This window comes from Penicillium chrysogenum (assembly GCF_028827035.1).
Source record: "Penicillium chrysogenum strain IBT 35668 chromosome Unknown utg000001l_segment0_segment0, whole genome shotgun sequence".
NCBI classification, from domain to species: Eukaryota; Fungi; Ascomycota; class Eurotiomycetes; order Eurotiales; family Aspergillaceae; genus Penicillium; species Penicillium chrysogenum.
In genome coordinates, this window is record NW_026622749.1 from 7,565,919 (window position 1) to 7,591,619 (window position 25,701).

The 25,701-nt window shown below is 48.9% G+C and overlaps 11 protein-coding genes across 11 annotated transcripts; 5 read left to right on the forward strand and 6 right to left on the reverse strand.

The window, feature by feature from the left end:
* Positions 1-672: 672 nt before the first annotated feature.
* N7489_002963 (uncharacterized protein) lies at positions 673-3,981 on the forward strand (the record flags this gene model as incomplete). Its single annotated transcript, XM_056708718.1, has 3 exons — positions 673-951; positions 1,008-3,527; positions 3,589-3,981. 3 exons carry the CDS (start codon positions 673-675, stop codon positions 3,979-3,981), a joined length of 3,192 nt encoding a protein of 1,063 aa, XP_056573020.1.
* Positions 3,982-5,824: 1,843 nt separating this feature from the next.
* N7489_002964 (uncharacterized protein) lies at positions 5,825-6,739 on the forward strand (the record flags this gene model as incomplete). The annotated part of the gene is made up of 1 exon (XM_056708719.1): positions 5,825-6,739. One exon carries the CDS (start codon positions 5,825-5,827, stop codon positions 6,737-6,739), a length of 915 nt encoding a protein of 304 aa, XP_056573021.1.
* Positions 6,740-8,753: 2,014 nt separating this feature from the next.
* On the reverse strand, positions 8,754-9,589 carry N7489_002965 (uncharacterized protein; the record flags this gene model as incomplete). The annotated part of the gene is made up of 2 exons (XM_056708720.1): positions 8,754-9,395; positions 9,425-9,589. The coding sequence occupies 2 exons, from the start codon at positions 9,587-9,589 to the stop codon at positions 8,754-8,756; spliced, it is 807 nt and encodes a 268-aa protein (XP_056573022.1).
* A 512-nt stretch (positions 9,590-10,101) lies between these two features.
* On the forward strand, positions 10,102-12,336 carry N7489_002966 (Zn(II)2Cys6 transcription factor; the record flags this gene model as incomplete). The annotated part of the gene is made up of 6 exons (XM_056708721.1): positions 10,102-10,229; positions 10,292-11,024; positions 11,088-11,141; positions 11,205-11,859; positions 11,917-12,105; positions 12,158-12,336. 6 exons carry the CDS (start codon positions 10,102-10,104, stop codon positions 12,334-12,336), a joined length of 1,938 nt encoding a protein of 645 aa, XP_056573023.1.
* A 244-nt stretch (positions 12,337-12,580) lies between these two features.
* On the forward strand, positions 12,581-13,487 carry N7489_002967 (class II fructose-bisphosphate aldolase; the record flags this gene model as incomplete). The annotated part of the gene is made up of 2 exons (XM_056708722.1): positions 12,581-13,179; positions 13,217-13,487. 2 exons carry the CDS (start codon positions 12,581-12,583, stop codon positions 13,485-13,487), a joined length of 870 nt encoding a protein of 289 aa, XP_056573024.1.
* Positions 13,488-13,952: 465 nt separating this feature from the next.
* On the forward strand, positions 13,953-14,983 carry N7489_002968 (uncharacterized protein; the record flags this gene model as incomplete). The annotated part of the gene is made up of 4 exons (XM_056708723.1): positions 13,953-14,040; positions 14,093-14,514; positions 14,567-14,867; positions 14,940-14,983. 4 exons carry the CDS (start codon positions 13,953-13,955, stop codon positions 14,981-14,983), a joined length of 855 nt encoding a protein of 284 aa, XP_056573025.1.
* A 28-nt stretch (positions 14,984-15,011) lies between these two features.
* On the reverse strand, positions 15,012-19,359 carry N7489_002969 (ABC transporter ATP-binding protein; the record flags this gene model as incomplete). The annotated part of the gene is made up of 10 exons (XM_056708724.1): positions 15,012-15,038; positions 15,090-16,586; positions 16,634-16,806; positions 16,865-17,435; positions 17,497-18,097; positions 18,154-18,755; positions 18,804-18,858; positions 18,911-19,026; positions 19,076-19,156; positions 19,210-19,359. The coding sequence occupies 10 exons, from the start codon at positions 19,357-19,359 to the stop codon at positions 15,012-15,014; spliced, it is 3,873 nt and encodes a 1,290-aa protein (XP_056573026.1).
* A 577-nt stretch (positions 19,360-19,936) lies between these two features.
* On the reverse strand, positions 19,937-20,297 carry N7489_002970 (uncharacterized protein; the record flags this gene model as incomplete). The annotated part of the gene is made up of 2 exons (XM_056708725.1): positions 19,937-20,231; positions 20,281-20,297. The coding sequence occupies 2 exons, from the start codon at positions 20,295-20,297 to the stop codon at positions 19,937-19,939; spliced, it is 312 nt and encodes a 103-aa protein (XP_056573027.1).
* An 830-nt stretch (positions 20,298-21,127) lies between these two features.
* On the reverse strand, positions 21,128-22,478 carry N7489_002971 (uncharacterized protein; the record flags this gene model as incomplete). The annotated part of the gene is made up of 2 exons (XM_056708726.1): positions 21,128-22,256; positions 22,315-22,478. The coding sequence occupies 2 exons, from the start codon at positions 22,476-22,478 to the stop codon at positions 21,128-21,130; spliced, it is 1,293 nt and encodes a 430-aa protein (XP_056573028.1).
* A 335-nt stretch (positions 22,479-22,813) lies between these two features.
* Positions 22,814-24,448, reverse strand: N7489_002972 (uncharacterized protein; the record flags this gene model as incomplete). Its single annotated transcript, XM_056708727.1, has 3 exons — positions 22,814-23,223; positions 23,288-23,726; positions 23,789-24,448. The coding sequence occupies 3 exons, from the start codon at positions 24,446-24,448 to the stop codon at positions 22,814-22,816; spliced, it is 1,509 nt and encodes a 502-aa protein (XP_056573029.1).
* Positions 24,449-25,016: 568 nt separating this feature from the next.
* N7489_002973 (uncharacterized protein) lies at positions 25,017-25,223 on the reverse strand (the record flags this gene model as incomplete). The annotated part of the gene is made up of 1 exon (XM_056708728.1): positions 25,017-25,223. The coding sequence occupies one exon, from the start codon at positions 25,221-25,223 to the stop codon at positions 25,017-25,019; it is 207 nt and encodes a 68-aa protein (XP_056573030.1).
* Between the last annotated feature and the right edge of the window lie 478 nt (positions 25,224-25,701).

Genomic DNA, 25,701 nt, shown 5'->3' on the forward strand with positions numbered 1-25,701 from the left:
GTTATTGCGTCATTGCCATGAACTGAGTTGTTCGCGTTTTCCACTATAGGACAAGTACATCAGACTGGCAGATCCGATACAGGAAATCGATTGACAGTCAAGCTAGATACTGACGACATACTTTTTGCCTCAGAGTCACCAACCACGTGTTCTCTTGTAGTGACGGTATATCGTGTAAATCGCCACCGTGTTGATCGAATTCACGGAGGAAACCCCCCAACTAAGTTGTAAGGCCCATCTGTGGCCAGGTGCGTAAAAGAAGGACTTGTTACACAGCTATATACGCCCCTTAATCAGGAAGCGCGTCACAAATTCGTTTACGTGGATGGTTGGGATAGCTCATTGGCCGAGGTACTCAGAGTCTCAGTTTGCAGATTCTGCACTGATCTCTGTTTGGCAATAAATATCGATAGAAAGTAAACTCAATTATAACCGAAAGGTGGCAATACGCATGGTGTTTGCCGTCCGTGCTTTCTATCCGCACTAGACAGATACGGGTTAAAAGGAAACGAAGGAAGGCGGCCGCTCCATGTAGGTGCAAGGACGGAGCTGAGCATAGCAACGGTTGATTAGTTGCCCCAAAAGGCACGTGCACTTTGTCCTAAGAAACTTCAGGAACTACCGATGAATTTCCTTCTGTCCTAACATAAACTATAGCACAATTCCAATACAATGGCACTACAGCACATGAGACTACTCGCCCGCGTGGTAGACGAGCTTGCCGAAACCGACCCCTGCAGACTGTTTGCTCGAATACCACGAGAAAACAGTCCCACGACCGGCTTCCAAAATATCTCAGTACTGGTCCTATCTCGTGCTGTCAATGTGATGTGTAGGTGGCTGGAACGCACGGTAGGAGTGGCTCATTCAAACGAGCCGCTGGCATATATTGGAAGTAACGATATCTGCTACTGTATCTTTACGCTAGCATGCCACAAAGTCGGATACTGGGTAAGTGTGTTATGAAGTGCTATCTTGTTTCCGCACAAGCAGTAACCTTTATCTAGCCTTTCCTCCCATCAACGAGAAATTCTCATGCCGCTCATCTTCACTTGCTGCATGAGGTTGGATGTAAGAAGATTCTCTATAATAAAGCACAACAGCGCCTTGCTGCAACGCTTGTGCAACAATGTCGCCTTTTAGACATTTTCCAGGTTCCCTGCATGGAAGTAATTCTCGGTCACGATGGCAATTGCCCATATGTCTGCCACCGCTCGTACGAGGTTATGCAAAAGGATGTCGCATGTATCATTCATAGTTCTGGCACCACTGGTATGTTTAATAGCCTCAAATTTCTATTTTTCTATTCACTTGGGTCTGAGATTGACAAGGTTTCTGGCTGGTCCACAGGAATGCCCAAGGCGGTGTTTCTCACGCACGGTTTCTTTGCATGCTTGGACAACCTCAACAAGCTTGTATGGCCAGCAAACCGGCAGCCAAATATATTTTATAGACTCCGTAAGTCTGTACTCACTACCACGCCTTTCTATCACATCATGGGATTTGTGACTTTCGTCTTCTCAATCTTTCACGGAACCCCTCTGGTTTACGGCCCCGAGCAACAACTATCTCTCGATTTATTGACGAGAATTATCCGAGAAGCCCAGCCGGCAGCGGTTGCCCTCCCTCCAGCTATTTTGGAAGAACTGAGCCGATCGCAAAAAGGATGCTCATCTCTTCAAAAGCTTGACTGCGTCTACGTGGGCGGCGCACCGCTCGCCCACGAAACAGGCTCTCTCCTCCAAAGATATACACGAGTAATTACAATGTTTGGGTCTAGCGAACTGGGATGGCTGCCAGCGATGGTACCTGATGATTCAGCAGATTGGAACTACTACGAGTGGAACCCATGTGCTGGTATCAGGATGGCCGCTGTGAGCGATGGCATGCATGAGCTTGTCATTGAGAGGAACCAAGAATACGCAGAGTACCAAGCCATATTTCGCAATTTTCCGGAGCTCGAGGTCTACAGAACGAAAGATCTATTCATGATGCACCCAACCAAACCATGGCTATGGAGGTTCTGTTGCCGCCAGGACGATATAATATTGCTGAGTAACGGTGAGAAGCTCAACCCTGTGACGATGGAGAAGATAATTGGAACGCATCCATACGTGGCAAACGTTTTGGTGGTTGGGCAAGCGAGGTTCCAAACAGGCTTGCTGGTGGAGCCCTCGATAGACGCCCAACGGCTTGACCCACTTGCATTCGTTAGCGCCATATGGCCCACTGTCCAAGAAGCCAACGATTCCGTCCCGGCCTATGGTCGCATAATGAAGGGAATGGTCAGAACCGCCTCGTTAGGGAAAGCATTCAGAAGGTCTGCTAAGGGGACGGTTCAGAGACGGGCCACAATCGACGACTATGCTGCAGAAATTGAAGAGATGTATGCAGCAGACCCTGAAAAATACATGGGGCCAGAAGTCCCGGCTGTACTGAATTCGGTCACCGTCACCGAATATGTGCGCCAAACGATCGCTGAGGCTCTGGGGCATTCAGATTTTCAGAATACGCAAGACTTCTACGACCTGGGATTTGACTCATTAATGTCACTCGGTGTCTCTAGGTCATTACAGAAGGACATCCGAGCTCATCGCCCAGACCTACCAAGTACTATTCTCGGCCTCCAGACGATATACGCCAACAATACGGTGTCTCGTTTGGCAGTCTACATCCTGAACCTTATCAAGGGAATCCAACCTGCAAATACGGGCCGGAGCACCAAATTGGCCAATTTGGTCACTCAATATACCTCTGGCTTGGATTGTAGTAGGAGACCCAGGCTTCTGTCACAGGGCCAGCCACTGAGGACTGTTATTCTAACCGGGTCCACGGGGTCCTTAGGGACATATCTGCTCAAAGAGCTGCTTAATAACCAGTCAACTGAAAAGATATATTGTCTAAACAGATCAGAAGACGCCGAATCGAAGCAGATGTTATCTCTCGAGAAAAAGGGGATAATTCTACATCACCAGCATTGGAAATCTAAACTGGAGTTTCTTCATGTCTCAATACAACAGGACCGGTTCGGGTTGAGCGAGTCAAGATATGAGGAACTTCTAGGCTCAGTCAACACCATCATTCACAACTCATGGAAGCTGGACTTTAACCTGCACGTGGAATCGTTTGAAGATGTCCACATCAGAGGCGTTCGTAGATTGGTCGAGTTCAGTCTATCAAGCAGTCACACGGCTGACATTCATTTTATCTCCTCGATCGGCACGGTTGGGAAGTCGACTGCAGGAATTGCGACCATCATTCCGGAGGAGCCCGTGAAAGACTGCTCGTTGGTACTTCCGAACGGGTACTCAGAGTCTAAATATGTGAGTGAGCAGATCTGCTATGAGGCCTGCCGAGCGGCTGGGGTCAGGACGACGATCTATCGCGTGGGGCAGATTGCCGGTCCTACAACGCAACAAGGACAGTGGAACCCATGTGAATGGCTCCCAGCAATGATCAAATCATCAATAACCATGGGCTGCGTGCCTGAAACTCTTGGATCGAGGACAGTCGATTGGATTCCAGTAGTAAGAGCTCCTATACTCATAGTCCATTAACTCGGGTGTTGATCTTTGAATGAATATACAGGACCTTGTATCTGCAATCATAATGGATATTATCCATGTTCGCCAAGATCATCAATTCGACAACTCTTGTGCCGTTTACCACTTGCGAAATCCAACCAGTGCATCGTGGCGGTCGCTCCTTCCACCCCTTGTAGAGAACTACGGGGTGTCGCCTGTTAGCTTAACAGCATGGATTGCGAAACTTGAAGACATCCAGACAGCAACATCTGAAACAATTCAAGAAATCCCTGCTGTGAAGTTACTAGGCTTTTTTAAAGAACTGGAGAGCTCAGCACGAGCCGATATGCCAACAATCGATGTGCGGAAGGCAATGGAGTCGAGTACGACAATGAGGGCCCTCGAGCCAATTTCTGCTTCTCTGATGTACAACTGGCTTAAGCAATGGAAATATTGAATGTGTCTATATTGATTACCGTCGAAATCGAGAACATATTTCAAACATTCTTAGTACAGCAAGTGAGAATATAATAAATACGGATAGGCGTATCTATAAGTGTAGTAGTAGGTATAGGCCTTGTATTTTCTCCTTGTTAGCGTTATTATAGATAGTTCTATAGGTTTCTTAAAAGCACTAGCTTATATTATACGAAATAAAACCTAAAAGATAGCTTTTTATGCAAAATGTCGGTTCTATTCGAATACTTTCAGTCCGGCCCCTGTGTTCACCCATATTTAAGAAACCGGAGAGTCCTCTGATGATGTGGATCGTCAAAGATAGTGTTGACATACATGCATACATGCAATGCACGCAGGGTATGCGTTTGTCCCCATGTGCAGACTGAGCTCTCTCTGGGTATTTGCTTAGTTTGTCTCGTTTGTTATTCCTTACATACCGCCTCCTTTCCATAGATGCATCATCGCCTCTCTTCTTCTTCACGATTTTCCCTCGATATCTCTCTTGTTTCGTAGCCTCAACAGGTAGTCTATATCCTTGGCCGTGACTAAAGCGTTCGCGGCTTTGCCAGTAGTTTGTATTTGAATGTCAACTCTGTCCTAATGGTCATGATCTACATCTGATCTAGTATCACATGCTAGATCTATCTGCTAGATTAGTTTGCTTCTTTGATTTTGCTTGTTTCTTTGTTTGCCTCGTTAAGCGAGAAGAGACAGGGTTTGTATCGTTTGCACTAGTCTCGGTTTGATTAAGATTTCTCACAGAGCTCGCCAGACTTTGCTTTCCTTCCTTCCTTCCTTCCCTGTCTTTAGTATCTTGAATCAATAGCACTCTCTTGCTTTGCTCATGCTTTGCTTGTAGATCCGGCTGGTCACACTAATGAACTTCAAGGGATGGATGCAATGAACCAAAAAAGGAATGCAAAAAACGAAAACATACAACAGTGAGGATTCGCTGGTGGTCACCCACCCAACTACTAACTCACCGGCGTGTGGCTTAAGTACGGCTGAGCGGACGGGAAGCCCTGTTTTCCACACCCTATGGTCGTATGTGCTGGATTAGGGGGTAGAATAATCCATATTCTCTTGAGGACAGGGTTAGGTTGAATTGCTTTAAGACATCGCAAATGAAAAGAGTGATAGTGTCTTCCTCCTCTACTCCGAAAGCAATTGGTTCAGAACGTGGCTTAGGATATAGCAGGCGTCATCTCGTAAACGTGGGTTACTAGCCCTTACGATTAGAAAGCTATAGGAGAAACACATAAGTCTACACCGCCGCCGTAGGCACAGGACAAGATATGAAATTTAATCATAGTCAAAGAAATGTACGTGGGCTTATTTACTTAGTGTGCTGCTTACATTCCTCATAATGGGGAGAGGGTTGTGGCCTTACGGCTCTCTTTTGTCATTTTATATTATCTCAGTGAGGCCGTATGCTAATAGATATTAACCAACCATGTACAACTTCGATATATCAGAACTCAAATCACAGCTTTGCTCAAAGAAAGTCGTGCTTTGTGCGGTAGGTGGAGGTTTGAAGTTCCCAACCAATTAGCAGCCCGATTGGGCCCGTTTCCACATGATTGCTGACCCACTAAGCTATAACTATTCCGATTGGCCAGATGGGTTATTATCCAGGCTGCGTATGTTCCAAGGGTTTAGTTATACAACATACGGTGAGGACCAGCACGTGAGGATGTTTATATCCCATCCAAGAAACACGTATATTTATTCAGGCCCCACCCCCCATTCAATCTTTCAACTTGTCGGAAACCACCAATTTCCAAGGCGTTTCAACACGATAGACCTTCTGAAAGGCACCTCCGGTTGCCCATCCTCAGACGATGGAAGACCACATCAAGGAGTCCATCAAGCAAGTAGATAAGAACACATGGATTATTGGTAGCCTGATTCTCCATTCTTCGAGTGGTCGTTCCGATACCTCTTCTTGGTACGACTCGACCGACAATATTTCCTACACCCTCACCAACGCGCCCGCCCCTCCGCCTCCGGCCGTGCCATTGATTGCAAAAAGTCCAAAGATTTTGCTTGTGTATCAAGCAGGAAATAGCTCTGCAGTATGGTCCATAGGCACTAGTGCCTTTTGCAAGGTCAAGTTGCGTGTGGAAGGGGCAACATCTGAGGCTGCTACATTGGCTTTTGTCCAGGAGCAAAAGCCTTACTTTAAGACCCCTAGCATCTTACACCAGGCTGAGGATAATAGCAGGTCCTACCTCTTCCTCGGCAGAGTGCCTGGACGGACGCTTGCAGATGCTTGGCCCACTCTAGATGAAACTTGGAAACATTACTATGTGGAAGCAGTGGTGAAAGTCTGCGAGACCCTTGAAGGCTGGAAAGGACACGCGCTTGGTGGCGTGGATGGAAAAGGCATACCTGAAGAGTATCTCGTCAAGCTCGGAGCTGGCACGAAAGACTTTCGCCCCGAGAAACTTACGGAAGTTTGTCAACTGATGGGTATGGATTGCTCGACATTCGTTTTTTACCATGCCGATCTCGGTCCTGGAAATATCATTGTGGAAGATGTGCCTAAAGCTGGCACTGTTGGCATTATTGATTGGGAGATTGCCGGGTATTTCCCAAGGGGATGGATACGAACCAAGTTTCGCATAAGCAGTGGATTGGACCTTCCCAATCCGGGTGTCAATGAGTCTTATTGGTGGAGGTCGGAGGTTCAAAAGCTACTAGAGAAACATGGATTTGAGGACCATGTGGCAGAATGGCAGTCTTGGTGGTATTGATTTCCTATCTAGGATCATGTCTTGTCTCGATACAAAATTCCCACACAAACATGCCGAGAAACACGCAGCTCCCAACACTAACTACGCCGAATAACGATTTCATTCTTCCGCAGCCGAACAATCTACGCTGAAGAGAGTAACCAGGTCGTCCTATACCCCGACCGTCGACTTAGCAGTCGCGCCGTCTGATCCACGACCCGTCCTGGTCGTCACATCCGCCAACTCTACGTGGAATCGCTTTCCGATTATCCAGCACGGAGCGTAGTATATTGCTTTCAACAGCCATTAGGAAGGAGAGATATGAACACGCCGAACCCTAGTCTACCAGCAAATCGTCCCGGATCGAATGGTGGGAGATATTTCACTATACAGCGGGCGAACGGTAATAGTGCCAATGGGAAGAATGACGGACTAAGTGGTAGTCATCAACATACGCTCGAAGAGAGCGATCGTGTCAAAAAGAGTAATTAGGTCAGCGGTAATCCCCGTCAAGCTTTTCAAATGATGGATGCGAAGAACAAAAAAAAGAATGCAAAGAAAAAAAAACATACAAAAGTGAGGATTCGCTGGTGGTCACCTATCCGCCCTGTGCCTGGCCAAATCTCCACCTGAGCTCCAGCCGTGATGCTCCGATTGGTGAGCCGGCCCTGGAAAAGGAATAGTGGACTTTCATTCTTGACGTTGATTGGACACATTTAGATTACCAGTGCTTGACCCACCTTCTACCCTCTGTTCCGCCCCCAATGGCTTGCCGAGAATCGCCCCGTAGTGTATAATCCAGCCCTATGAAATTGTCATTGTTTTTGGGTACCTAGGTAATGTTTGTCTGAGACCATGCTGTCAAAGGGCTCAAGGTTCCCTCATTCAATCGCGCCCTTCGGACCCCGGTAAGGCCGGTACGGAAGAGCGCTGTGGGACTTAACATGCCTTTTTACTTGGCATTGAGGAGGGTGCTTGGTGAATGCTAGAGTACAGAGTACTCCGTAGTGTAGTTTGCTAATAGACCTGTATACTCGGAAGGCAACTTGCGGCTCCGATAATGCAAAAGGTACTGGCACGAGTAAATTTCACTCAAGTGGGTCTTTCAAGCTGTTACTTGTAGTGCCAAGAAAGTGCTAGGATTGAAATTGGAGTGAGGTTGCAGCGCTAAGCTTGTTCTATAGTAAAACCGAGTTATAACGATACTGGATAAAATGATAACCTGGTTTTAATGGCCGGAATCTGGTGCACGAACCAATCCACCATACAAATATGGTTAAAACCTCCTTACTACGGATATCGCACATTCACCTTTCCTGAACGCAAAAAATCGTTATATCTAGGGCTTAGTTAGGTTAATCAAAGAAAGGAGAATAAGACAGAAGTAGAGACATATAAGGTCAGGGGTCTAATTTGTACATAAACCAGAAATATATAACTAATTGTTGGAATAAAATACGGCATTATTCCACTAGACCAAGACAAAAACCAAGGTTAATGTACATGGCCTAATGGAGGCCATATCCCAGTTTGACACTATTTAATATATGGCACCTTGGTTTCACGATTACCTAGGTATAACGATAGTTATTGCCTATCTGAATTATATCGCTATGACCCGGTTTGCTATATACGCAGTCTCACAGGGCTCAATTTACCACAAGCTTTACAGGACTCTTGGCAAGCCACAACGCCACTACGCCCCGGTCATACCTACTAAGGTGGCCGGAGGTACTCCGTCTAGATATTGGCTTGTGATCCACGGTGAACTCCGGTGTGCGAAGGCCCACGCTAGGGATGTTAGTGGTGATATTATAAACTAAGAGCCGGGGGCAGGATGGACCTCACTTTCCGAAAAAGTGAACAACTTTGATTAATAAAGACTTTGTTAATTCAGCTTGGATGTGACCCTACATTGGCCCCATTCCTTGTATTAAGAAATATATTGATAATGAAATCTCCAACTCTCGTTGTGGCAGTAATACTTCATACATGTAGAATGCTCTAATACATCGGAAAATGAACAAGATCGCATCTAAATCAGGAGCGTTCCCACAATCAATACACTAGCAGTCCACCATTTCAGCGAAGAAGCCATATTGGTAATAGCAGCCCCGCCGTTCTTGGCTGGGCAGCTCACAATAGGGTCAATACCCTGGCAATGAGCTGAAGTGATAGAAGCTGCTATGCTCGAGGCAGCCGAAGGAACGATGCTGACTTTGCAAGGAGAAGGAGTAGGCACCGGAGTCTCGAGCGCGGCGCATTTGTCGCCTTGATAGTAGCCCGATTGAGCTATAAGAGTTTTCGTGACGTTGAACGCCATGGCGGAGATGTCATCGCACTTGTCATCGGCGGTGAGAGCGGTCAAATTGGGCTCACCTGCCCCTTTTTTTGTGGTGAAGCGGACGGAATGTTTACCCCACGGGTTGTTCAGGTTGACCTTAGGCTTGTTGTCGGAAGTGGTCTTATTCGCCGGTGTAGAGCAGTTCGTCCAATCAAGACCCCAGACAAATTCCCATTCATTCTCGGTGTCCAGACTCTCAGGATGCAGAGGGCTAGATATGCTATCCTTAAGGTATAACACCGGGTCCGTCGTATTGAGGCCCAACTCATGGTCATCGATATAGGCGGCCATTGATTGATTACCCTTGGGAGATCCACCGACCACACACCGAAGCTAAGGTGTGGATAGAGTCCGTCAATCACTTTGGGGTTCTGAATTGCGAAGATGACGGGCATGAGCACCATCGGCTCAAAGGTACCATTTCTTGGGAAGATCAAATCGATCTCTCCGAAGCCCAAGTCATGCGTATTGGCCGCTCCTAGGGACGCCAGAAGGCTAAGGGCGAGGAGTCGCGCCTTGTTGAACATCCTGCGATTTCGGCAATATAGTGGAAAGGTCTGTGGAACAATGGATAGTCTAAAAGAAAAAGCTGATATCTGATATTCGTGACTCAAAAAAAAGATCGAAAGACAAGTGTTGGGTAGGACCCCAAATGTGTAATTTTTCCGGGCACAAACGGGACTACGCTAGGGAGACTAGGTGGTTTCGTTTGTAAAGAGGGTCCTTTTAAAGTGGACCACGTCAATACGGAATACATACGGATACACAACTGTACATTACATTTAATAGCCCTAGTTTATGTCCGTTGTCTCTCGGTGTAGTGGGTCCCAGTGCTTAGGGGATCGAGAGCGAATGACATGGATAAAGAAGAAGGGGTTGAATCAACGAACTTTTGTGGCCGCTGGCATGTGACTGTTTATATTTTGTGGAGACGAACCTGGGGTTCCCCGCATCCCCGAGACGAGGAAGGCACTCGGGCAAAGAACTTGAAGCGGATAAGAGTTTTGCGACCCGAGACGAGGGAAACGGGAAATAGCTGATGGATTCGGCTCTTGACCACTACGATGCTGGCGCATGCTCTGATGCCGCAATGCATTCGCGATCACCTTACAGACGGCCACGCGCACGAAAGTCCCGCGGTCGCGGCCTGCGGACGACGAATGGATGGTGGGTCATTTGCCTCTCAAGAGCTCCAGGGCTTCAGCTTGTGCTTACCTAACGAGATGTAGCATTACATGCCGGAAACGACACTTGAAATGCGACGAGGTCAAGCCGATATGCGGCGCTTGTGCCAAAAATAACAAGATCTGTGAATTCGCTACCTCGGGTCGTCGCAGCGTCAACCTTCCAGCCTCGGACGGGGCCGTTACAGAGACTGTTCCTGATCTGAGCGCACAGCAAAGTGCGGTCGCCGTGGAGGAGAACGAACGAGCACCAAGCACAGCTCAGACAAACCCCCCGCTTTCCGAACTGCGTGAAGCTATTGTCCCAGGCTGGCATAGTTCTACTGTCGATTCCGACCTCTCTCAACCTCCGCAACTTGATCAACTGACGGGGAGTCAACCCGATTCGAACCAGAGTCTGGTGGCTTTGACAGATGCCTCTTTGTCACCCTCTAATTCATCCTTTGCGGCAATACGGTGGTTTGGGCTGCTAGCTAATGATGCTGCTAAGGACAGTTCGCAGGTGTCTACGATCGATAATTCCTGGGTGAACCAAGGTTTCTCCCTGCAGGGTCACTCTAATCCAGATGGCCAAACCCAACTCAGCTCGTTGCAATGCGCGACGCTGGTATTAGACGCCCCTTCTTCCATTTATGCAAGTGATGACCCAACACATGCCGGTGCTTCAGATGGCAATACGCTGGGGGATGAGCAGATATGGCAGTCACGAGAGCAAATCGAGCTTCTACCGGGCGAGGAGACATTGTTTGAACATTTCGTAACTCGGGTGAGCCCATGGGTATGCATAATCTGCCATGCTTATAAGACTTAGAAATGCTTGGCTTACAACGCTCTTTACCAGATTGATCTCTTCGATCACACATCCCAATTTTCTACGTTCGTTGCCCACCTGGCCGTAAGTTAATTTCAGCCTCGCAAACAAGGTTCTGCAATCGGAATACTGACCTGGTGTCTGCAGATATACAATGCGGGGCTGATGAATGCTATACTCGCTCTTGCATATCGACATCTGGCCTTGAATCCTCATCTAAGTGATCATAATGTGCCAAATAAGCAGGAAGCAGCTCTTCAATATTATTACCAGACTCTACACTACGTGCAAAAGGCTATGCAGTACTCTGGTTACAAAAGAAGCCTCGAGCTGCTTGCAACAACGTTGATCATTTCCGCCTACGAGATGCTTGACAATTCCACGAAAGATTGGGAGAGGCATCTCGAGGGTGTATTTTTGATCCAGAGATCCCAGACCATTCATGGCGAGTCTGGGGGGCTGCATTCGGCCGTTTGGTGGGCATGGCTTTGTCAGGACATCTGGGCGGCTTTCCGGGAGAAACGCAAAACTCTTACATTTTGGGTTCCGCAAAAGCCCCTTTCTGAATTATCGCCACACGAGCTTTCCAGACGCTCAATATACAATACTGCGAAGGTGATCAGCTATTGCGCTGATACGGTGACCGAAGCAGATATCGGACGTCGGGTCGATGAGGCAAACCATCTTCGCAAGATGTTGGATGACTGGCAACGACACCTGACTATTGAGTTCTCTCCCTTGCCGCTTGGCTCAGGCCACCAGTCATACTTTCGACCTATCTGGATCTGCCCACCTGCATTTGGTATGGATGAGAAGACAGTACACTATAATCCTTAGAAACAACTAACACAAGATATAGCCGTGGCGGTCCAATTATTTAGCGTGTCACATATTCTATTACTTGCTCATGAGCCTAGCCTAGGAGGCATTGAGCAGTATCTCAGGCGACAAAGCGTAATCAAACACTGCGTGGAGAATATCTGCGGTATTGCTGTGACATTAAAGGATAACCCATCCAGCATAATGTCATCGCAAGCTCTATATATCGGTACGTTTTTCAATGCACCCTATTTGAGAAACACGACTAACAGGAAAAATAGCCGGACTATTTGCACAAGGGCACAATACCCGAGAGGCTATCTTGGAACTGCTGGAAGCCTGTCGTGAACGAAGTGGCTGGCCAGTCAGATCTTTAGGTGAAGACCTCCAGCATCTTTGGGCAGACCATGAGCCGACAAAAGAGGCAGCTGCCGCGAACTTGGCGCGATCTATTCCATAAAGAGTTGAATGAGGTTTTTGGGCATCTATCCTTTGTATTACTCATATTACTTGGAAATATTTTGGAATTGTTTTCAATAAAGCAGCAGGCAAAAAGCCGTCCAATCAAGGCTTTGAAGCCTCGGGACAAATCGCACCCCGTCTCGGGGACAACTTGCATCCCTAGCCGATCAAAACTTAATAAGTTGACTGGACATCCTCAATGAATACATTTCAAATTTTATCTATTACACTTCTCTATCGAAATGACCTGGAAAGACTCCAACCGATATAAGCGCATCCTCCGCGAGGCCGAGATCGGCCACTACGGGGTCATCGCCGTCATCGCTTACAACATCGAACAAATTGTGGGCTTTGTTCGAGCTGCAGAGACCGCACGCTCACCACTCATTCTTCAACTATTTCCTTGGGCCATCGAGGTCACAGATGGTTTGCTAGTTCGCGCCGCAGCCGAGGCCGCGAAGCGTGCAAGCGTGCCTATCAGTGTTCACCTCGACCATGCTCAATCCGAAGCTATTATCAAGCACGCAGCAGAGCTTCCATTCGATAGTATCATGGTGGACATGTCGCACTACGACAAGGAAACAAACTTGAAAAAGACCCGTGAGCTGGTACAATATTGCAACGAGCGCGAGAAGGCCACGGAAGCCGAGCCGGGTCGTATCGAGGGAGGAGAGGATGGAGTCATGGACACTGCAGGATTGGAAGCATGTCTGACGACCTCTGAGGAGGTAGACGAGTTCATCAACACGGGTGTGGATGTCCTTGCCCCCGCCTTTGGCAATGTCCACGGTGAATATGGCCCGCGTGGCCCGCATCTTGATTTCGAAAGGCGAGTATCAGTGTCTCGGGGAAAGATACATCACTAACTATATGGGCAGATTTGAGATGGTGCGAGCTCGGGCAAATGGTAGAGTCAATTTGGCTATACACGGCACTAATGGGTTTGCTCCGGAACTGATCAAACGCTGTGTGGTCGCTGGTGTCACCAAGATCAACGTAAACCGGCTTGTCTTGGATGATTACTACGACCACCTTCGCGAGAACGTGGGAAAGATGTCGCACACCCAACTTATCGAGGAGGGTATCCAGAAGGTGACGGACCTGACCATCAGATGGATGGAGATCTGCGGTTCGGCGGGCAAGGCATGAAGGAAGGGAAATTGTGTCAATAGGGTGATTTGAGCATTTTTGAATTGAACAGCGAATATCTATATATAACTACTGTCGGGCCGTATCTCCCGTTTTATCTGATGGTCCTTGCTATCCCATAAAAAGTTCGAAAGAAATAAGGGAGTCTCATATGACTCTTTTCTCATTAATGGCTCCGGAAGGTGGAAACATCTCAATTCTAATCCCGCATATCTCTTTAGGGACCTGACTCTTCCCACCTATTTATGTTCCGATGCAGACGGACCATTATAGTGGGCCTTGTCTCGTCTCGGGGAACCCTTCTCCAATACCTTTCCCGTCTCGGACGTCCCCCGAGATATGCGGGGGGAATGCTGTGCGTGCTTCAACGGGAGTACGTGTGATATATAAAAATGAATTTGTCTCTTAACTTTGTCCTTGACAGTCTCACAGTCAATCTTCTGCATCTATTAATCACATTTCACAATGGCTTCCTCTGTGACCGACCTACTGGCTAAGGCCCCAGAAAGCACCCCTCAAACTCAGGTCACCCTCGGCGGAAAGGTTATTGCTAGTATGTACCTGGAATATTAAAGAGACATTAGTGTGTCAACTGATCTCGTTAGTTACCGGTGCCAATCGCGGTATTGGTCTCGGTATCGCCGAGTGCTGCCTTTCTAACGGCGCGACCAAGGTCTACTCTATTGACATTGGGGAGACCGGAGAAGATTTTGCTGCTCTCTCCAAGCGCTATCCCGGTCAACTCTTTGCTGTCGTCGCCAACGTGACCGAGGAATCGACTATCTCCGCGGCCATCGATAAGATCATCGAGGAAGCTGGTGCTCTGCACGGAATGGTGGTTAACGCTGGACGAACAAACCACAAAGCTGCCCTGGACTTCACCCAGGAGGACATTGAGACCTTGTTCAACGTTAATCTCTTCGGGGCTTTCTATACCGCACGCGCCGCTGCTCGTGCATTCATCAAGCTTGGAATAAAGGGATCTATTGTCTTCACAGCATCAATGGCCTCTTACCGTCCCAACAAGGTAAAAGCTACCTTCGATTTCTTTCCAGACGATCACTGACATTGCATTTCAGCGCGTCCCTTCCACTCCCTACGGTGCCTCGAAGGCAGGCGTACGCAACATGACCCACACTCTGGCAATGGAATGGGCGCAGTACGGTATTCGTGTCAACAGTGTGTCGCCTGGTCTAGTCAAGACCGCCATGACATACTGGGTTCCCCAGCAGCCGGACTGGGAACAGCAGCTGAAGTATTATGGCGGATTCCCTAGGTTGGCCGAGGTACAGGAACTCGGTGGTGCCTACGTGTACCTTCTAAGTGAGGCTGCCAGCTACACCACCTCTATTGATATTCCAGTCAACGGGGTGATAGGCAGTAAGTGTTTCCGAGTTCTTCCAGTGAAATCAATAGGCTAACACATGAAGTCTGTTAAACATTGTGTATTAGTTTTCGAGATACAGAAGTATGAGATGGGTGAAGAGAATGGATGAAAGGGCCTTGTTTGAACGGCACATCCTATCATCGGTCTAGAGCTTGCGCTTGACACTATAATCACGTTAGTTATGAGAAGTAGATGCGGCTTAGCGGGAAACATACCATCTGCCAATAAGTCCCCTTTCTGCGCAACAATTCATGATGCGTTCCGGACTCAAGAATGCTCGATCCCTGTCCCGGCGCCCCTTCCCCAAAGACAAAAATGGCATCGGCTTTCTGGATGGTTGCTAGTCTGTGCGCGACCGCAATAATAGTCATGTTTCGCTTGCTTGCCAATCTCTCCATAGCGCCTTGTACAAGACTTTCCGACTGAGAGTCCAAACTCGATGTAGCCTCATCAAGAAGCAGAAGTAGTGGTTTTCGGATCAAGGATCGCGCAATACACAGACGCTGTTTTTGCCCACCACTCAGTGAGGCCTGAGCGTTGACGCCAAGTTCCGTCAAGAAGCCATCTGGCAGAGATACGATGAAGTCATGAATTTCGGCGTCCTTGCATGCTTGAATCATTTGGTCCTCGGTACTCGGGTTATTGGGGGCTTCCAGACCGAGAAGAAGATTCTCACGGATGGTGCCTTCGAAGAGTTTCGGCTCTTGGGCCACGAGCGACAAGGCGCTTCTGTAAGAGGAGGGTTCAATGGAACGGATATCTCGGCCACCAAATAAGATGGTTCCCTGGGTGCAGTCATAGAAGCGCTCGAGTAGGGAGACAAGCGTAGATTTCCCGCAGCCTGAAGGTCCGACAAATGCTACGAATTGGCCACTCTCAATGGAGAGATTTAGATCAACAAATGTCGGTACCTCGCGAGAAGGATATTGAAAAGAGACATTTTGAAGTTCAACAGAGGGAGTGGGAGTGTGCTCCGAAGAAGAGAGCGGTGCCACCGGAACATGCTGAAGCTGTCCCGCACTAGGTATTCGTGTACGATTGGCAGAAGCCTTAGCCTGGGCAATATTTGGACTAAAACTGAAGAACTGCCCGGCTGATTGGCCGCCTTGGATAATGACAATATACACCACGAAAAATGCAACTGGGTCGTATTCGTGAGACGCGAGGAGCTGGCCGCCGTACCAGAAGGCGAGTGCCATGGCACATAGCTCAACACTGTCAGAAAACGCAAATACCAACGTTGCGTACCACGCCTTCCGGGTGGCCTTCTGACGCTGTTCTCTCAGCAAACTTGAATATCTTTGCAAAATTGTATCTTCTATAGTCAGAGTAGTGACCGTCCTGAAGGCCCGGACCGCCTCCGTTGCGAACTTGGAGCTATCGGCATAGACTTCGGCGTTTAGGCTTTCGAATTTGATCTCATATCGAATGCGCATAAATGCAGAGAGAAATAAGAATGGCATGGCGGCGAAAAAGGTGACAGCCGCCAGCTTCCATCCAAAGGCGAAGGAGATTGTAACACATCCGATGACGTTGAAGATCGAAATGAGAGGGAAAACACCCGTGGGACCAAACATCTCCTGTAACTGCTTTGAATCGGTGGAGAGTCTGGAAACCAGACTACCTGAGGAATTCTCCTCGCGGTCATAGTACCACACTGGTTTGGACAATAGGTTGGAGAAATAGTCCATCCGAGCATTGGACACGACAAACTGAAAAGTTAGCTTTGCTCCAGCTCCGAGGACGTATATAAGCTCACCATTGAGATGGAATTGGACGAAAATCCTAGCATAAAGTAGAAGGTCGCCATGGCAAGGGCGAGGATGAAGAACATCAATGCCCAGAAGTTCGCAGCGTCGACGAGCTTCTGGCCAGTGAACTGGAAAACCTCCACAAGTCTGGCAAAAAGCCAACTTTGTAGGGAGAATCCAGCTGTTGGACTCTGTTAGCTTATATCTGGAAAAATGCGGAGAGCACGGTGAATACTTACAACCTGCCCCTACAGCCCCGATCAGCGTCAGTGCATATAAGAGCCAATGGCTACGGTTTTCATAAATGAGTACCCCAAAGCTGTGGAAAAAGCCAAAGCCTCTTTCAAGCTCGGGACTATCCTGGGGATGATCACTGCCTTCTTTAGTAGTGTGAACTTGAGGCTTGACTTCTTCTTTCTGCGAAAGAATCGAATCTGGCACATCGGCATCCATCAAATCTGTCAGTGGCTCCAGCTGTTGCGCATGAACCAAACTATGGTATATGCCTTCCTTGAGCATCAACTCTTGGTGGGAACCTTCTTCACAATTCCGGCCGTCTTTCATAACGATGATCTTGTCCGCGCGGCGGACGGTGGACAAACGATGAGCGATCATGATTGTAGTGCGATCTTTGGATACACGATCGAGGGCTGCTTGCACGATCCTTTCTCCTTGAATATCGATCGAACTGGTCGCCTCATCGAGAATGAGAATTTGGGGTTGGCTGACGATACTCCGCGCGATGGCAATTCTTTGGCGCTGTCCTCCACTCAATGTGATTCCACCTTCACCAACAGTGGTCGAGTAACCCTAGAAATGGAGTAATCAGATAAATGAAAAAAAAGAAAATGTGGCGAGGGTATAACAATACCATGGGGAGGCGGTCGATAAATTCATCTGCAAAGGCTTGCTTGCAGGCCGCGGTGATGAGTTCCATCTTCACAGGCTCCGTATCATTCTCCCACTGTGATCCGATCAGACCAAAAGCGACGTTGTTGTATATTGAATCGTTAAACAGGAATGGCTCTTGCTGAACAAGTCCTATCTGCGATCGCCACCACTTCACATCCAGGTCATTGATATTGTGATCTCCCACATGGATTTGACCCGACGTGGCCTCCTCACCTGAGTCGGACTGAAGTTGGTACCATCGCTCGATCATGGCGACAATAGTGCTTTTCCCCGAACCGGAGGGTCCGACCAGAGCCGTGGTTTTATTTCGCTCAAACCGTGCATTAAATCCCTTAAGCACAGTCATTTCTGGTCTTGTGGGATAAGAAAACGTCGCGTTCTGAAACACGATATCAGCGTGGCTGGATACCTCTGGTTCTTGGATCCCCGGTGGGTCGTCCCTCTTGGAATCAATAACACCAAAAAAGACGCCTGATGCACTTATGGCCTTCGAGATAGCCATCAATGGCCCTGCAATACCTCCCAAAATAGTGACCACAAGGAGCACGGAAAAGAATACCCTAACGGATTGTCAGAGGACAGCTTCACAAGTATTCAGAAGGTGGGATAAGCATACGTGATCACGGCGTTAATGTTAGCAATGTGACCTTCGCGATACAGCTTCAACCCAAACCAGAAGGCCAGGGCAAAGCTGACATACATCGCAAAGAAGAGCATTCCAAGGTGAATGCCACTGACTAAAGACATACGCAGGCCACGTTTCCGTGCTTCCTCGACCCACCGGGTATACTTTTTGAAGAGTGGTTGCTCAGCACCCAGGGCAAACACTGTCCGAATAGAACCGAATACTTCTGCGGCGAGCGCGGCATGCTTCTCATCTGCCTTGTCCACACTCTGCTGGGCCTTGACCAAAAATGGCACTGTCAGGCTAAAGCCAAGGATCACAAATACAATGGCCGAACTGACAACAAGTGTCAGTGCCCAAGAATAACGGAATGCGATTGCGTAAGCCGAAATGAGCAAGGCGAGTGACTGAAACAGAATGGCGAGTCGATCGGAAACACTTTGCTGGATCGTATTTGACAGCGCCGTAATCGCATGTGTGACAGTTCCGACTGACATCTCGTCCAGCTTGCTCATAGGAAGTGAAAAGAGAGCCTGGGTGTACTCCAGGCGCAAGGCTCCCGAGGCGCGGAGGCTGATCAATCGAAAACAAATCTGTCTCGTGTGAGTAATAACGGAGGTCTGGAGAGTAGGAAACCATACCATGGATATGTAAGTCAGACAGAACTTTCCGATAAATAGATACACAATATACAAGCTAAAAGGAGATGGTGAACTCGCTGCCATGAGAGATACAGTGCAACATTTACCTATTTTGGTTGACCGAGGACTTGAATGATCCCTCTGTGATACCCGGTCCCGGAATAAAGTACTCATTGAAGGTGCCGACCAGTTGGCCAAAGACAATGTTCATCAACGGAAGAGCCTGGAATTTCGTTAGTTGATGTTGAGTACAGCACAAAATTTGCCCTTACAATTCCCGAAGCCATGGCACAAATCAGCCCTAGAATCATAATATAAATACTCCCATGGGAGGCACCATATGATAGGATCCTCTGGAGATGTGAGCGATAGTAGACTAAGCCTCCATCAATAGATCCAAACCTACCGCATAGCTACCGAGACTTGCTGGTTTGCCTGTCTCATCTTTTGACTCTGAACGAGCGACAATGTCTGCACTGGCAATGGAGTTGTTATCTGGTGGTGTTGGCATCTCCGGCGTTCCGACATGATGCGGGGAAGCTGACGATGAAGGCATTTTTCACCCCGGCAACACAGCGGTTTAACGAAGGAAAAATTTGTTCAAAGGACTTCTGCACCATTTCGGTGTTCTTCGGATGAATATTGTCAAGGACCTTGTCATCTTTCAAGAAATCAGGGGGATCCTTAGCGCTCCAGAACATGAACGCGAACACGAACCATTCAAGGCACCCTGACAGGAAATGAGAAGTGAGGCACAATACAATCTCTCATAGTGTCAAGATCATCACAATATCTTTGTTATTTCATATTGGCCAAAATGGAGATACCAGTGGACCAGTTATGTCAACCAAAGGGTGGAATTAAAGATTTCGGATGTAACCCTTATTTAGACGTGGACCTCGGGATCTTGCATACTTCCAAATTCGGAAATATATTTTGGAAAACAGGGAACGAGTTCGATCGATGATGAATCTCACTCTTCTCTCACTCTCAACTTTTTTACTTTTCACATTTCAACCCCTTCACCTTCACCTCGGCAAAACCGGCAGAAAACCTGCCTGGTTATAAGGGCGAGAATCCCCACACCTGGATGTAGTCTTAGCATATCAATTTAATCCTTTCATTAGGATGTTCTAGTACTCATCAGAAACGTCGATATCAAGGTAGCCACTAATCCGAGGGGAGTTTGGCTGGGGATTGCGGGCGATTTCGATCCATTGGTCGGGTGACGTAGGCATATTCGGGCCCATTACCCAACGCTCGACCAATATCTTCCGGTTAGATGCGGTGATGGAGATTGCAACTTGGACTTCGCTCTCTGGCTCATCGAGCCAGAATTTCATTGCCTGTACAAGGCTTTTACGGGTCTGCGAGACCGCCACTTCGCGTCGGCCACTTCCGCGAACGGCCTCGATAAACCTCGTATGTCTAATCAGTCTCAATCATCTTTCTTGTTAAGTTACAAGTCGTGACTCACATCAACATAATTGTCATTTGGTGACCGACGCAGGGAGGTCCTGTGTGAGAGTTGTCTCCGTGAGACGGCTTTCAAGCCCCTATCCGTCTATAGGCTTCCTGCGGTGCAGGGGAGAAGCCTATGGGTAGACGGACACTAAGGGGAGAAGCTCCAGACAGCGGCGTCGCCTTCCCAGGCCTGTATTCTACGGGAGAAAGCGGAAATTCAGCCCAAGAAGCAGTCCCCAGGCTGCCTTCCTAGACCAGTGGTCAGGGTAGAAGGTGGTGACAGAACAGAGAGAGACCGGATGAGTTTGAAGCGGACCAACCGAAAGAAAAGGCAGCAGGCGGAGAAGCCCGATAGAATAGAAAAGGAAGGGACCCCAAGCCCTTCATCCTTATCAACCGTTCGGAAATCGGCAGAACCTGGTCTTGATCCAGGTCAGGATCCAACACTGATACCAGCTCAACCTACATCCACATCCCCGTCACTCGGATCGAACTCTTCGGCACCATCAAGGACTTGGCTACCAGATTACTGGATGGCCGCGGACCTGCCATTCAGGTGAGGAAGCGGCTCTCAGTTTGCCAATCTCTTCATGTTACAGTTCTATTTCCTACCAGGTACATTCATGAGATGGAACTTGGTCGCGTTGATACTAACAAGGCCACTCACTCACTAGTATCCTATGTGTTGCGGGACGATTAGGTTCTCTGTGGCCAATCAGGTAGAGAAGGAGCCGCAGTATAAAGTACCTAGGTATAGATGGGCTTGCATGGGGGTCTTAGATGCTTGACTCTGTATGTACATAAATACATACACACCTGTCCAATGGTTGTATAATGGTCGTAATGGTAGTCTGGATCCCTCACTCCCTCGGCCCTAGCTCAAAAGCAAACTGCTTCGAAAGAGGTGACACCTTCCAGCGTGCAAAGAGCTGCGCATTCTCCACCAAGATCCGCCGCAGCATCTCCCCCCTCTCCTCTGCACCAGGCCACACGCCCTGCCATATGCGTACATACGGCTCTATGATCCCCAAGGCCTCCTTGACCCACCTCTCTGCCCTCTCCTCGCCAATTCTCCCCTTCTCCACCATCCGCCTCTCCAACTCCCCTAAGAAACATTCCCTCTCCTGCCTGTCCTTCACCGCAGCGTGCATGACCGCCAGTAGTATATGTGACCGGATCGACAAGTCCAACTCATCCATTCCCATTCCTTCTAGTCCGAGTCCAACAGTCTCCTCCACCGCAACAGCGGCTAGGAACTCCACCTCCTCCTCACTCCCGACCTCTTCCTCCCAACCCCTCCACCACGCCTGCTCTCCAATCCCTCCATCGGGCAATCCACACCACCTCACCTGCTCCGACTCGTCATCTCCCTCGGCAACCTCTCCCCCTGATACCTGTGCGAGGTATTCCGCTTCCAACCCGTGTATATCATATTTTCCCTGCGCGACCAATATCCCAAAGCTAGTGGGCCGCCATGCTTCCCGGGAAGTTATCTTAGGCAGTCGAGATGGAGATGGATCCGGAGTAAAATAGTCAAGCCAGAAGCGCGCATGTGATTCCGAATAGGGTGGTGCGCTGGGGTAGGCCATGTGCAGGCGTGTCATGGTTGCCTCCAGCGTGCTAAGGGCTACTGCAGTAAGAGTCGCAAATGACAGAAAGGGCTGCCTGCGTCGCGTGCACGAGACAGTGTAGGCCCAGCGGGGGAGTTTCAGGACATGTGTGGATACTGTACTGTGGCGCGGCTGGCATAGCGGGGAGGAGGAGTCGGGGAGGTCCTGGAGGTCGGGCGGGCGGTACAAGCGCGCTGTGGTGCGCTGTGTAAGGAAGTGGGTGGAGTAGTAGGAGCGCCAGGCGGAGGAGTGCAGGAGGGCATGGTGGGCTGTGTAGAAGGCAGGGAAATCAGAGAAGGAGGGGAAGTCCCCTTCCAGTTGGGAGGAATAGCGGTAGATGGCTGCTGCTAGTTGTGCGAGGTAGAATAAATCCAGGGTACTGTTATTCGTTAATTATACAGTGCTATTAGAGACTACCATAGTAGGAGATAGCTTACCGGTTAAAGCGTAACTCGCCCTCACCAAAGGACCAGCCATGCGTGTGCAGCTTCTTCACCACATCGAACACCCCGTTGTCGGTCCACAACCCCTCATCCAGATAGATGAATGCGATTCGTAAGATATCCTCATGGCAGGTCACAGGTGATGCCGCTTTCAACATTGACCAAGAATTCTTCAGCGCTCATTGTTGTGCTCAAAGTACGTGCAGCGATAAGGGAAAAAGTGGTAATTGAGGAAGAGAATGTAATTATCAGATCCCGAACAAGGAGGGACGACTGGGATCGGGACGGGCCTTATCGGTGCCACTAGTGGCCTTGGCACGCTAACCAAGCCAGGTACCATTCACTAACCAAAAGCGGTATGGCGTTAACTCAGAGCTATCTGCGCCCCCCCGATAGGAATTTGTTTTGCGAGAACACCAACTGTGGCACTCCACCGATACATACATACGCACACATAGGCAATGAACCACCATGGTCTATCTAGACCTCATAATTAGTAGACATATCGGAACCGATAGTTCTGGATATCCGTCAGATCTATGAAGCCCAGGTCGGCCGCGGACACTGTGTCCTCAGACGCAGCCTGCTCCCGGTCCCTTTTGGCATTCTCCCATACCGTGAGCTGTCGGAGAGCAAACGCCAGCAGGACCACAGCGGACATTGTCACGATCAGGGTAATATTGGCCGCATTATAGCTGGGTGCATCGGAGGCCGGGAACAGCTGGGGTCCGATAAGGTTGCCCACGCAGAACGCCATCAAGGTCAGAGCGTTGCGCATCGTGCGCTTGGTATATCCGCTAGTATTGGCGGAATTCCAACTGTAGATGATTGGAAGCATGGCCGGGCATGCGTTGAGAAGATAGACGCCGAATAGCTTGCCCACTTTATACTGTTCACTAAGGCCTGTCGCAGGGAGAGCGATTAGTTAGTTGATCATTCGTCATCGTCTTCCAAGAAGCATTCATACCCAGGAGCAGGCCAGTACCAAGGATACTGGGTATCGTAATGATGGCAATCATGTAGGAGCGGTGTCCAATGGCCCCGACGAGGTAGGTACCACCAATAGTGGCGATGATCGAGACGGCCCCGGAAGGCATCTGGATAATGGTGGTGCGCTTCTCCGAGAACCCGAATGTCGCAATGATGATGCTAGAGAAGTTGGACACAGCACCGTTGTCGATCATAGCCAGGAGAGTGATGAAGAACAAGGGCCAGGTCTGCTTGTCCTTGAACAATAGCTCCCCAAGTTGGTACGGCTTGAAATGCTTGTTTTCGACACCAGTCAGGTTCACGCGGACGTGTTCGATGGCCGCAACCTTCTCTTCGTCGTTGAGGAAGGAAGCACTCATAGGGTTGTCTGGAAGGAAGAAGATGGTGGCGATTCCAACCGCCGTAGTAAGACATCCCTGCAATTCACCTTGGTCAGCTTCCAATGCTCGCAAGGTCCTGGCAGTCCACAGCAACCTACCATAAAAAGGAACAGGATCTGCCAGTTCGCCAATGCGGTGGAGTTAACATGCTGGAAGCCATATGAGATAGCAGATCCAACAATTTGTGCCACTCCAACCTGACTGTACCACAGACCTGTCCGGCGCGACTGTTCCGGCTTGGTCCACCACATGCCCGTGATGAGGATGAGAGATGGTGCCACAGAGGCCTCGAACACACCGAGGAGGACACGAACGATCATCAGAGAGGCATAGCTTTTACAAGCGGCGTGGCAGATAACGAGAATGCCCCAACAGGTGACGTTGATTCCAATATACTTGCCAATGGGAAAGCGCTGCATGAGGTACGCGGTGATTGGCTCCGCGACAAGGTATCCGACGTAGAAGATGGTTCCTATATTGTTGTACTCGTTCCCTTTCAGGTTATCCTTGATACCCATGACGGCCGCATAGTTTAGCAAAGTCTTGTCTAGGTACTGCAAGAAGTAGATGCCCATGAGGATCGGCATGATTCGCAGGTCAATTTTCCACCGTAACGCTCTGCTTTCCGCTATATAGACGCCAGCCTCATGCTCCCGCGCCAAGAACATCAGCGCCGCATCGCCGTCCTCATACTTCTCAGGGTGTGTGGTTGGCACCTGCTTGGTTGCCTCGAGCGCAATAGTTTCTTTGGTGTTCATGTTGCCTGGTTGGTTAACGGACGACCAGGAGTGAGGATTTATCCTTATATCATGTTCCTGCCATAAAGTGGTCGAATATCTGTAATGTACTGGTTATCTGGAACTTCATATCAGCAGCGTAAAATACTATCTATGGTTTCTAATCATGTTTATCGGGCGAGCATCTAACCTCCTCACTTATCAGAGCTAATACCTATCTACCTATCTATGCCGTGTAGTCGCCCCGCACCCCTGCCGGGGGTTTGGGGGCCATAATACGATTCGTGGATAATTCGGCCCGTAGGTAGACAAACGAACGAGACTTATACGTCCACAATAATATGAGATAAGACAAGGCCTACTACCAACTAGAAGGTCCTTTATCCAACTTACGTTTCGCAAATGCATCTTATCAACTGGTCCCTATGACTCTTCGCTTTAGACTTGGCTTCCCGAGACTCGCCGATACACAAATGTTCTCCCATTCTACTCAATCACACCACTCTTTTCGTCTCCTCTTGTCTATCCCGCGATCTGGTTACCCGCATTACAACGGCGAAGCTGAACCGTTTATCTAGACCCTATCTCTCTACCCCTCGCAGGCGTGATAATGCCTCTCAACTCGAAGTCTGTCTATTTCAGACCGAACCCGGACTTCCTCCCGTTTGCCAGCAGGAGAAGTGTTGTCCATAGCACGAATGGGATAGTAACTTGCACGCAAGCCTCTGGTCGCCGCTACAGGACAGAGGATTCTGCCAGAGGGAGGAAATGCTGCGGTACGGTTGATACTCTCCATTGTTGCCTCGTAATACCCGCTCAGTTTTCTACTCTATATGACGCCGCTGTAACTAGCTGTCGGCAAGTACCTTTACTAGCATCTGATACTCTTCTGAGGAAAGAAAGCTGACCATTTCACGCCGTAGCTGCCGCATTAAATGTCACCGAGCCTTCCTCTACTGGCATTGGAGGTGACATGTTTTGTCTGTTTCATAATGTCGAAACGAAAACCATCCGTGCCATGAACAGTTCTGGCCGATACCCTGGCAACGCAACCGTCGAGCAGACCAAAATAGATTTGAACGTTGGCCCGGATTAGACGGAATCGATTCCCATATAGGCGGCTTTATGCAGCCACAGGGACATTCGGGGGTTCCTGTTGAATATGCTCCCCTTCAACCATCATCCCCAAGCGGCACTTGATGCGCCACGCATCTGCATTGCGGCAGACAAGGCCATCGACGGAAACCCGGTTGGTAGACCTCTCCTAACAAGCA